General features: G+C 38.3%; 1 protein-coding gene across 3 annotated transcripts in view; it reads right to left on the reverse strand.

Annotated features, from left to right (window-relative positions):
- ADGRD1 (adhesion G protein-coupled receptor D1) overlaps positions 1-13,161 on the reverse strand; it is a 437,033-nt gene that overhangs the window by 379,181 nt on the left and 44,691 nt on the right. For all 3 annotated transcript variants that reach the window (XM_023496952.2, XM_031948389.1, XM_031948391.1), the window contains 3 exons: positions 12,743-12,795; positions 11,907-12,062; positions 4,279-4,335 (listed from right to left, as the gene is read on the reverse strand). In XM_023496952.2, coding sequence (XP_023352720.1) covers positions 4,279-4,335; positions 11,907-12,062; positions 12,743-12,795 — 266 coding nt within the window. The remainder of the gene's footprint in view (positions 1-4,278; positions 4,336-11,906; positions 12,063-12,742; positions 12,796-13,161) is intronic.

A 13,161-nucleotide genomic window follows, 5' to 3' on the forward strand; every position in this document is an offset into this window, starting at 1 on the left:
ATAAAAGGTAGGAAGGAAAACACGGAGAGCTGAGTTCTGATCTTGTCTTGGAAACTTGTTTAAAATTGTTTAAACTTCCAGACCTTCATTTCCTATCGGTAAAACCAGTCTCTTGATCTTAAAACTTAGGTATACATTTTCTTGTTGTTTATTTGTATCTGATTCTCAGTGATCTCATTTTGGGATTTTCGGGGCAAAACTACTGAGGTGAGTTTGCCATTTCCTTTCTCCAGCTCATTTTGCAAATGAGGAAACTGAAACAACAGGGTTAAGTGACTTGCCCAGAGTCACCCAGCTAGAAATGTCTGAGGCTGGATTTGAACTCAGGAACATGAGTCATCTGGATTCCAAGCCCAGTGCACCACTTAGTTGCTCATGCAGACCTATAAAGAGCTATATAAATGTGACTTCTCTATTCAATAAACATTCCTTTAGCACTCTTTATGGATTATAAATTATGCTAGATGGGGAAAATAAAAAGATAAACAAGCAAACAAATTAAAAACTCAGTCCCTGCCTTCGGGAAGCTTGTTAAGCCATTTTCATTCATTGACATAGCTGGAAATACAATCTTGCTGATAGTATCCTAAAGTTCAACAGTATGTCCAGATTTATTTAAAAATGAAAAAGAGGAACTATGCACAAAGGATTATCAAATTATGCATTCTCTTTGATCCAGCAGTGTCTCTGTAAAAATGTTTGTAGCAGCCCTTTTTGTAGTGTCAAGGAACTAGAAACTAATGAGTGGACGCCCATCAGTTGGAGAATGGCTGAATAAGTTGTGGTATATGAATATTATGGAATATTATTGTTCCATAAGATCAGCAGATTTCAGAAAGACCTGGAGAGACCTACATGAACTGATGCTGAGTAAAGTGAGTAGAACCAAGAGAACAATGTATACAGCAACAAGATTATGCAATGATCAACTGTGATGAACAATGAGATGATTCAAGATAATTCCAATAAATTTGTGATACAAAATGCCATCTGCATGCAGAGAGAGAACTATGGAGACTGAATGGGAACCACAACATAGCATTTTCTCCTTTTGTGAAATTTTTCTGCTTTTCTGCTTCTCAATCCAACTGCTTCATTTTATAAAGGAAGAGATTAAGGTGGGGAGTGGAAGATTTGGGGGGAGTGTGGAGAGGTAAGCAGTCACCCAAAATGTGGGCAACAAGGTCAGTATATAAAGTCAAGGATCTTTATTTCAAATCCAATGTTGGTTTCCACAATACTACACTAGAGTCACAAATCAAACATTCATTCTTGAAGAGCCATCACTATGTTGGAGTCGAGGTACAGTCTGACTGTGGCTGATCAAACTAATATGAGCTCAGAATGCTCTGCCACAGGTCGGGCACAAATAGTCCATTTGAACATTAGGAGTGGATTCTCTAACTTTGCACATTTCATGTTTCCTCTGAATTATTTCAATTCTGCTTTGCTCATAGAGCACAGAATTCTCTTGATGAGAGCACTCCATGCTGGGCAGTCTTGTGCCAGTGTCTCCCATGTCATGCAATCATTCTAAAATTCTTAACAGAGACCTTGAGAATGTCTTTATATCACTTTTTTCCAACATGTAAGCTCCTACCCTGTATGAATTCTCCCTAAAATGGTCTTTTTTTGGCAAGTGTGCATTTGACATTCTAACAATACCTCCCTGATAGTATCACAACCAATCATCAATAAACATTTATAAAGTACCTATTCTGGGAAACAATTTTGATTCCCAGAGCAGTAACAGACCCTGAACAAACAGCATAAAAGTATCCTGAAATCAAGCTTATAATTCATGAAGTGACAATAATACAAGAAATAATACAGACAAGTTCAGTTGAACAATATGTGGGATAGGTTATTTTGGCCATTATCATTTGTATGCTCTATATGTAGAGACTCTGGGGACATTGTTCCAGTTACCCCACCCTAGTTCTAACTCTCTACTGCTGCCATATGTCCATGCATCCAATACCCATCTTCCTCCTCCTGCCTCAATTAGAACTCTAGCATCTATCGGCAGCCAAAGTCCTCTAGAGCTCTCCCACAACTCGATTTCCCATGACACTCTAACAAGCTGGAAATAGAAAAGAAAGCTCAATTTTAGAAAACTTCTAGGCCTGTTGCCTGATTTCCAATAGGCTCAGCATATAATGGTGCAATGTCTGGCATGCATTCCTGTTAGGTGATGACTGATTCATCCATTCTGTTCAATGCATACAGAGTAGGAGAAAGGAACATCTGAGCCAGGACATTTCATGATTATTTATACTCTGCAGCAGAACATTTGTGATAAGTTCATTTAAAATTATATATAAAACATTACTTTTCAAATTCTCCATTTGGCAGTCCTTTAAATGTCTCTCCATGCAGAAGGAAACCGGGAAACATTCACTCTCCCATGCTCCCAATATACAAGGGCAACTCTTTCATGAATTCCATTTGCCTGGGTTTCGAACAAGAAACGTCTTTTCCACCCTTGTCTAATTTGGTTTCTCTAATTTACACAAGACATCCTCCCTCGATGGTGTGCCATCTGTCCCCTGATTCTTTCAGTTCTTCGTCTCCTTGCCAATATAAACCACAATGAGTTTTTTATGCTTCTATTTTCAAAAGAAATTAATTCATTTTCTATACAAAATACAAGCAACTACAAAGCAAACTATGAATTATTGGTCTCATTCCATATTGCCTCTGATCTTTGTTGGGCTACATGTTGATGTAATAATAATGATCAGAGGTACCTTACAGAGAATTGGTCTCAGAGACAGAAGACCTGCATTCAAATCTTGCCATTGACACATATTAGCTGGGTGACCATAGCTAGTACCTTAAGCAACATTCTGGTCTAGGGGATTCTTCATCTCTTTGGGCCTCCTTTGTCAGTCTAATGAAGCCTAGGGAGCCCCCTCCTCCAAATGTTTTTAAAATGCATAGAATTGTGAAGGAAACTAATTAGATTAAAATGCAATTATCAAAATATTTTAACAAAAATAAAAAGGTCAGAGACCCAAGGTTAAGAAGCGCTGGGGAAAAATCATAATTGATCTACTATTGGTGGAAGGAATTCCCATATAGGAAGTCACTCACAATGATGAAATCACAGATCAGAACCAAGAATGAAAATTAGTAAATAGTAGAGTCAAGTCCTCTATTGAATCTTATTGTGATATGGAGATAATCCTAGGTTCTCAAATATTATGCTATAAGTAAGTCCCTCCTGGTTGTTGAAAAAAAAAACATTTGGGGTCAAAAACACTGGAGTAGTTGGCTATTTTCCTTCTCCAGCTCATTTTACAGATGAGAAAACTAAAGCAAACAAGTTTAAGTGACTTAGCCAGAATCACACACCTTGTAAGTGTCTGAGACTGGATTTGAACTCAGGATGATGTTTTCCTGACTCCAGGTCCAGCACTCTATGCATTATAGTGCCCCAAGTTAGTGATCCCAAGTTAGGCTCCTCCAAAGCCCTCCCGGATTTTGAGGGGTTTCCAGTGATGGATGCCATATGTTGTCATCAGCCTCCATCTATGGCCCAGGGATTCATCTCAGCTTGACCCCTAGGCAATGATTTTTTCCCTCATCTAGCACTTGTTGAGAGGTGGTCAATTAGAGAGAACACTTTCAGAGAGCTGGATTCAAGGTCCACCTCTGGACTCATACTATCTCTGTGACTCTGGGCTAGTTGCTTATTTCACAGTATTTGGGGCAATTCCCTAAGACTATAATTTACAAAGCAAGTGTCAAACTGCATTAGCAAAGGGAGTTTCCTCACTAGGAGTTAATTCCCTGTGCCAGTGAAACCACAAATCTGGTTTTTAAAAGGGGGGGAAAGAAAAAGAAGAAGGGCAACAGAGGAGAGAATGGAGATGAGAGGGGAAAGGAAGGGAGGCCGAGGGAGATGGAAAGGGGAAAAAAGGAAAGAGAGGGGAGTATCAGAGAGGGGAGGATTATGGAAGGGAAAAGGGAGGAGGAGGAGAGGGGAAGAAAACAGGGTAATGGGGAAGAGAGCAGAATATTGGGGACAAGAGTGGAGGGGAGGAGAAGAAAGGAAAAGAAAACGCAATAATTCATGAAGGTGATATTCTTAGGCAAGAGTTATTAATATATACTGAGTTTATTCAGTCCACAGGAACCAAGTTACTTTCTGGTCATAAGGTCCTGGAAGAGGAATTCATTTTTTCACATATGGCAAGTCTGTGTGTGATATTTCTAGGGAAATAAATGGGAGCCAAGACAAGTTTTGGAAACCAAGGTGACTTTTAATCTTACCTCATGTTCATCTGTCCAAATTGGGACAAGCACCTCTCCTATGGTTTCTAAGAAGGTCTAAAAGGAAAAAAAAACAATTCTGCTTAGTATATATCCTGAAGACTCTATGTGAGCAATATTAGGCAATTTCAATCAGCAAGGATTTACTAAGTTTCTCCTATGTGCCAAGCACTGCGCTGTCATTTTATTAAGAATGAAATAATGCCTTCTTGCAAGTTTATTTTTCTCATGGTGCAGACAAATACAAACAAAATATATACAATATAAATACAGTTATAAGTGCAAATAAATATACAGGTTTAAAAAGAAACAGCATCTATTGGAAGGAAAGCATTAACAGTTGGAGACATCAGGAAAAGCTTCATGAAGAAAAAGGTACCTGAGAGTGCCCCTGAGGCAGTATGAAGAAGGGCATTCCAGCCTAGAATGAAGATAGAAGTACAGAACAGAAGGAAAGCTGGGTTGCAAAGTGTGGGAGAGAGAGGGATGTCCGTGAGACCTGAAAGATAGATCAGGGGCAGCTTGTGTGAGGCTATTTAAAAGCAAACAAGAAAAGAAGTGCTGATTTTTCAGAAGTAGGTGTGTGTCTAGTTGGAGGAGACTGGCTGAGATGCTGAAGGTCCTGAAGCTGTTGCCCATTTGAAAGACCTAGGATGTTTAGTCACCGAAACACAGAGATTTTAGGAGCAGCAGGAGATCATTGTCCATCTAGTCTGGTTCATCTTTAAAGATGTACCCAACCAGGGCCCATCCAATCTCTCTTTGAAGACCTCCCCTGGACCCAGCATCCCTCATGGCAGAAATTTACACTGACATTGAACCTAAATTGTCCACTTCCTAAGTTCTACTCATTACTCCTGACTCTGTCCTGTGCAGAGACCAAGGCTAATCCATCCTCCAAAGGACAGTCCTTCGAATGCTTGAATGCAGTTGTCATGACACCCTGAATCTTCTTCTCTAGACTAAACATGCCCATTTCTTTCGACCAATCCTCATATGACATCCCTCACTATCTGATTGCTCTCCTCCAGACACTCTCCAGGAGATGAATGTTTGAGAAAAAAGAGACATGATTGCTGCCAGCCAGCATTAGAAAGCAGAATTAAGAGGATATAACCAGGGGCAATGAGGAAAACATGTCCCAGAGGCAGAATTCATATCGATAGGAGGGGAAAAACCTCCTAACCATGAGACCTGTAGAATAGATTCTTCTTTACATAGTGAGCTCCTCATCACTGGTAATCTATAAGTAAAGGCTGGAAAACCACTTGTCAGGGACATTATAAAGAGGAATCCTACTCAGCTCAAGGCTGGCTCAGATTATTCTCTCAGAATTCTTTTTGCTAAAATATTCTCATTTTAGTACTCAAGCAATTCTGGGTAATTTCGTGTGAAGTCACACAAAAGAATTTATGTGAAGGTTCACTGAAAGACCAGTAGGTTACCTATATGTTTAACTTTAAAGTCAATGAATTTTGCTAAAGTCAATCCATTATAATGAATTCTCATTCCTAGAACTGAGAATATTCCCAAATTTTCCTTTAAAAGGAAACCATCCAGGGAAGCTAGGTGATGTAGTGGCTAGAGCACCAGCCCTGAAGTCAGGAGGACCTGAGTTCAAATCTGACTTCAGACACTTAACACTTTCTGGCTGTGTGACCCTGGGCAAGTCACTCAACCCCAATTGCCTCAGAAAAAAAGAAAAAAGAAAAGAAAAGAGGAAACCATTCCCAAAGTGAGCCATGAGATACTCTGTCTGCTAACCATACAAGAAGTCCAACCATGTAACTTTCTTCTACTAAGGATGTTCAGGAGCTCCCTGGGATAAACTGAAAACTTTTCAGTTCAGGTCAGGTATGATCTGCCTCTAAGTATCCCTTCCAGTCTCTTCTATCTCACATTATTTCCCATCTCATTCTCTCATTTCTAAATCAGGGTGCTCAGGATGTCCAGGATGCCTCAGTCTATCTCTCATCCACATGCCTTTGCAAAGACTGTTTCCCCTTCCTGCCTTCACTCCCATGCCTGGAATGCTCTCCTTCTTCACCTGTGACTCCAAAAATCCTTAATTTTTTCAAGGTTCACGTCATCTCCTACATGAAGCCTTCTCTGACCTTTCTCTCATTCCATTTTTCAGGAAAAAAATTTATTTGTATGTAACTATGTAATGAATACATACACACACACATATATATATATTATATGTATGTGTGTATATATATATAGGTTTTGTGCAAACATGTAGTGTCCTCCCCTTCCCTCCCAGTAGATTATAACCTTCCCTATAAAGAGTAGGAACTAATTTATATTGGTTTTTGTGTCTCTAGTGCCTAACACAATATCTGGCCCAGAGCAAGTATTTCATCAATTCTTGTTGAATTAAATTCAATAGAATTGGATTGAATTGGATTCGATTGGACTGGGTTGGATTACATTTGATTGGATTGGGATAAGTATAAAATGGGAAGGGGGTGATTTAGAACACATGGAACTAACTGCTTGGCAGTTTGGGCTGACGTACCTGGAGGGAGAATGGATGGTTTCAGGGAATCACCTTGAGAGAGTTACCCAGTTTGCATCAGGAAGCAGCACCAGACTGAGAGTGAGGGCAACTGGTTCCAGTCCCTATCTTTCATGCCTTGACCTTGCCCTTGGGACTCAGTTTTTAATCCTATAAAACAAGTTTTAACTATACAATCTCTAAGATCTTTTGATTATAAAGCAAGTAGGTGGATGGGGGAAGTTTTAGAAATTCCTGAGGCCGGCAGACTTCTGCTTGGGCAGAGTCCAGGGTACAGGTGAGGATCTGCTTATCAGTGGGTAGATTATTTGGGTGGCTGCCATTTGTTTCTTGTTTTCTTTGTTGTTGTTTTTGTTTTTAATTTTCCCCATTTTATCCCCAACAGCGTATTGGCAAGAGTAGTAGCATCTCAGCCGAATGTTCCCGTTATGCACAGCTTATGAAATTGATGGTTTTAATTTGCAGCAATTAAATATCGAGCTGCTGCAGCTACAGTATTAGGTGTGAGACAGATTCTTCTCATTAGCAATAAATAAATAACACAACAAGCGATGTTTGGAAGTTGTGGGAAGGAGGGGTGCTGTTTTTCTCTGTTAACACTCTGAGTTATCTATTGTTGTTGTATCTGGTACTTTCCAGAACCATAATTTGGCTGGAATGATTTTGTCGGATGCTGCTCAGGAAATCAGGTAACTACCTACCTGGGATGCTTCTTGGAATATAAAACAGGGAATAAAGCAGCATCAGCCTATCAGCAAATATTTATTAAATAACTACCCTATAAAAGCCCTTTTTCTTTTTCCCGATGAATTTTTTTTTAGAATTTTTGAATTCTCATTGAAATATTTCAACAGGCATGAATTAAGTGCCTACTGTGGGTCAAAAAGCTGTCCTTGGTATTGGAAGTATCAATTTTTTAATGGAACCTTTTCTACCTTCAAGTTGTTGAGTTCAGATCCTGGGACTGTGCTTTCATTATCTATGATCTATATATATTTATAATCATATCTATATCTTTATCCATTATCTAGAATGATACTGCCAAAAAAAAAAAAAGAAAAAGAAAATTTTCCTGGCTAGTAGCTCCTCTCTATGTTCCCCCTCTCCACCATTAGAATATAAGCTTCTTGAGAACAAGGACTGTTATTGCTTTTATCTCTGTATCTTTAGCATCTGGCACATAGTAGATGCTAAATAAATATTTTTTCATTCATTCAAAGGCAAGTATTGAATCACTAGCCCATAAAGGAACCTCTCTCTCCCTACCAACCTTCTAGAACCTCTTTCTCCCTATCAACCTTCTAAAATGAATATATATAAATAAAAATCTTTAAACAGGAGACATGTCCTGTAATGAGACCTTTTAAAGTTGAACCATTGGTATCCATTGATGTGCAAATGGTGCATGGAAATATATGGAAATAGGTCCAACAAAGATATGGGTTCTTCCTCAAAGCAGACTTCAGAAATCTCTGCTTCATTCATCTCAGTGGAGACTCCCTTGGTAATGTATCTTCCCAGCATGGCTTCCATTTGATGGAGTGCTCAACAGTCAACAGACTTGGTTTCCCCAGTAGCTAACACAGAATGAAAGTATTTCAAAGTTTTTTAATCTATTGATGGTTTGGGGTTAGGAAGTAGAGGGTATCATTGACTCAGGTAACAAAGAAAAAAAAACCTTTTAAAATATTCTCTTTTCCAATGTTCCTTCCATTGTGACTGATCTTCTAGCTCTTAACTATCTCTGTCCCTCTTAACCATAACACAAGAAAAGTTTTATACTTCTGATTCCAAAGTCCTCTAAACCTTTCCAGTTGTTAGGATCATAGATTTAAAATTATAAAGGAAAGAGAACTCCATACACAAAAGTTACCTTCCATTCACTCTCTAAGCAGCTTGGAAATAGTTATTTACTTACATGTTGTGTTAGGATATAAGATTTTCAAGGGCAACAACTGTTTGGTACTTAATATTCAGTACTCAGTATTCAGAAAATGCTTAATAAATGTTCACTGATAACTTTAGTCCAAATCCCTCATTTTACAGGTAGCGAAACTAAAACTCAGAGAGATAGTGACTTCAAAAGAATGTATGTCCCTTGAATATCTATTTCATTTTTGTCTTTGTATCTCAGCATATAGCAGACATTTTTAAAGCATTTATGTATTGGTTGATTGTCCAAGGTCACAGGGGAATAAATGACAGAATTGGGATTTGAACTCAGGTCCCCTGACACTAGAGAAACAGCTCTTTCCACAGTATTATTTCTTTGCTAAGCTGCCAGTGTGAATACTCTACTTTGCCCATTCCCCTGCATCTTCACTTAATTGGTGAATAATTAATCCTCAGTAAAGACAGAATATTGAAGAAGTATAGTGACAAAACTAACGCAGGCTTCTGGGAAGGATTGCTTTCAACAGAACTTAGTATATACTATTAGTATTTAGTGTACAAATCTCCTAAGCACAGGGCATCTGGCGATGGAGAAAATTAGCTGGTCTTCCCCCTCTCCAATTTCAAAGTATTATTCACTTCATTGGTTTTGATACATTTTTGGGTGGAGTAAAAGAAGAAAGGAAGAAAACAAGCATTTATTAAGTACCTGCTAAGTGCTAGTCATTGTATAAGAATTTTACAAATATTACCTCATTTCATCCTCTCACCACAACCTAGCAAGAGGATGCTATTATGATCCACATTCTTTAATGGGTGATAAATCTGAAGCAAAAAGAGATAAAGTGAGTTGATTTTTTTTTATTTTGGGTAAGACACTTAATGTTTGCCTCAATTTCCTCATCTGTAAAATGGGGATCATAAAAGTACCTCCCTCCCAAGGTTGTTGTAAAAATCAAATGAGATAATAATTGTAAAGAGCTTAACACAGCACCTGGCACATAAAATACTACTGTTATTTGGGTTCCTATGTTTTTGCCCTGTAAAACAGGAACTACTTGGGGTCAGAGCTAAGATCAGAAAGTAAATAGGTCTTTGAGCTCTTCCTGGCTTCCCTCAGAATCAATGTCAGATCAAATCTCTGATGAGTTTTGGAGTGAAAAAACCCACAAATATTTGGAGTATAACAAATTCTTAGCAGAAGATATTTTGGAAGAATTTCAGAGAAGGTCTGTCTCAATCCAGTGGGAAGAGGGGGAACAATCTAGTGGGAGTCTCTTAGCTAAAATACAACAGCATTGGCTACTCTGTTCTGCTTCAACAGCCAGTGAATCAGCAGGCTAGTTATGAGACCTCCAGTGCAACTACAGAAGGCAAATAGTGAGCTCCTGAACCCCAAGATAACAGTTGGGACTTGGCCATTCTCACCCAGCACAGGAAGGAAGCCAGCAGCACCAGCCCCAAGGTAGCATGAAACTGCTATAGAGGAAGCTTGGGACAGTCTCCCCTTTGCCATGGGAGCAGCCCTCAACTTTTAAAATGAGCAAAAAAGATCTCTGACCATAAATATGGCTTATGGAGTCAGGGAAGAACAGACCCCAAACCTAGAGGACACTAAAGGTAAAACATCTCCAGATGAAGCCTCAAAGGGTGCCATAAATTGGTGTCCAATTCAAAAGGCTCTCTTGGAAGAATTCAAAAAGAAAAAGGGAGATCCTTGCCAGTACAGATTACTTCCTTTCTGTCTTGTGTCCTAAGCACAGTATCTGATATACAGCAGGCATTTAATAAGTGCATCAGAAGTTTGGGTCCAAAGAGATATTAAAAGGCTTTTCCTTATCCCTTCATTTCAGAAGTAGGGAATTATGGATATGGAATATTATATATAATATCAGTTTTTAAATGATTTGGTTTTGATTAACTGGGAATTTTTTTCTTTTTTTTTTTACTTTTTCAATATAAAGTTTGGCATGTGTGTTTGTTATAAAGTTTCCCTGAGAAATGTAAGTGATTCAAAGAAGGCTATAATATTATACATATGCAAACACATATACACACATACACACACACTCAACAATTCAAGTACATATATATATATATATATTCTTGTTGAACCTATATGCTCTAAATCTTTCTGAGCAAAAGGAAAGCTGACAAAGTCAATGTAGCCCAACTGAATAGACTCCACTTCTTCTAGGTCTGAGACTTTTCAAAGACATTGATTATGAGTCCTTAGTTTCTTAATTGAATCTCATTTTCAAATTTTACAGTTTTTCCCAGCTCCTGAAATGGAGAAAAGTGAAAATGTACTACAGCCCAGATGGGATTTAGGTGACTTTTAAAATTTCTATTTTAAAAATTCAAAAAACTAAATAATAATTTATATAATGTGGCTATTCACCTACCAAGGCAGGTCAAAGACCCTATATAGCTTAGGAGATGATCCTCAAAACTTTCTGTGGCCAAAAACTTTCATCTTCCTCTAAATTACTCTAGAGTAACACCACATTCAGCTCTTTCTGACACCAAAAACAACACTTATCTATTGTACCATCTGTCTGCCTAAGTCTCATCCAGGCTGATTTCATAAAATAGACATGGTCAGTCAACAGACCTACATTCAAAGCCTTTCTTTTTTTGGCAGCTCATATTCTGCTGGGGTAGCCTCCAAGAACTCGGAGTTTTCCTCAACAACCAAATGAGATTTTGTGAAGTACATGGAGCCTCAGAGGTCAGTCTGAGAAAACTGGGCTTAAATAAGAATCACAAATCTGCAACCTTTCTGAGAAGGGAGCGGTCAACCAGCCTCTTGCTGGAAGACCTCCAATGAGGAGGGATTATATACCCCAAAACAACAGAATCCACTCTAATTGTTATAAAGTTTTGTTTTGCTTTGTTTAGTTTACAGAAGAGGAAACAGATGTTAAGTGACATGAAGTTTAATTAAGTCTCTTTAACAGAGGACCAACCAACTTGGTCCCATTCTAACCTCTGGGGTCAAACAGAAATCTAAGGGACCAGAACAGAGATGTGGGTGGAGATTTAGAACCCTATTTACTTTAAATCCCACTCTTCTGGGGATTTAATTGTAATCCCAATGTGCTCTAACTACAAAGTGCTCACATCTCTTACATTTACAAAAATCCCAATGACACACATAGCTTATTCCCAAAGATAATTTCAACACAGTGGGCCCACATGGGAGAAGCATTACCTCAGTGAAATTGGAGGCAGTTTCCTTCGACAAAGACTTATTAGGCAAGCTGACTGACATATTCTGAAGGTAGCTCAGCATGTTCCCTTCGTGCTCAGAATTGCTTCTTTGTTCATTCAGGTTGGTTATGATGGGACAATAGACATCAGTAGAGACCTAAAAAGGAAAAAATAAAGGCAAGACAAGATATTATGAGTCATTCCTTCTAAAAATTCTATCCATAGCCTTCTAGGGAAATTGGACCCACCCAGTTCTGAGACTTGCTCTTCTCAACTCAAAAAAAAAAAAAAAAAAAATCAAGGATGAGTTTGTCCCTATAGTCCAATTTCTTAAACTGTAGGTTACAACCTCATGTGGGATCTGGTAACTGAATAAAGAGGTAGAGAAATTATGATTTTGTAAATGATCAGTAAATATTTGATTTTGTATACCAAGGTCATGTAAAATTTCTCAGACAAAAAGATTGCAAGTAGAAAAAGTTTAAGAAGCCTTGCCCTATACTATCCCTTATTTGCATGCAAATGAGAAAATGAAGATCCCCTAAAAATATATTTAAAAAGGAATAAGAATGTGGGAAAAAAGAAAGAAGGAAAGTGAAAATCCCTGTGTCCCTTGTTACCCTCATGACCTTCCCCTCCAATTCCATATCAAAGGTGCTGTGAAGACTCTCTTTTCAATCCTCTCTTCACCCACTAAGAACAGAAGATGAGCCAATGGTTTATAAAGTCCATTAGGACCTTCACATATCTTGAGAGGCAGATTTTTTTTTAACAAGAAGTTACAGGAGCCAGAATGAAGATGAAATGCTTTAAGAAGCCTTCCAGACATTCTCTTACCTTCATGTTGGTTGCAGCAGTGGGAGGTGTGGTAGAAAGATATACTTGCTTTCCTGGGGGAAAAAAAATCATTTTTCATTAAATGGAACGAAAAGGATAGTTCTCTTTTGTTATTTTTTTCCCTAAAAAAGTTCTTTCCTTTATAAAAATTTTAAGGTCACTTAAAACCATCTAAGCATGACACCATAGAAAGAGCTCAAAAAGCCTCGAGTTCAAATCCATCCTCAGATACTACATGTGTGACTCAGGATGTCACTCAAATTTTATCTGCCTCAGTTTCCTTAAATGTAAAACAACAACAACACTAATAATAATAGCCACTATCTTCCAGGGTTGTTTTGAGGATAAAAAGAAGCAATATTTGTAAAGAGCTTTATAAAACTTAAGCTAGTTGGAGTTGCATTAGATCCGAGGGCTCT

Source organism: Sarcophilus harrisii, chromosome 1 (assembly GCF_902635505.1).
Source record: "Sarcophilus harrisii chromosome 1, mSarHar1.11, whole genome shotgun sequence".
Classification (NCBI taxonomy): domain Eukaryota; kingdom Metazoa; phylum Chordata; class Mammalia; order Dasyuromorphia; family Dasyuridae; genus Sarcophilus; species Sarcophilus harrisii.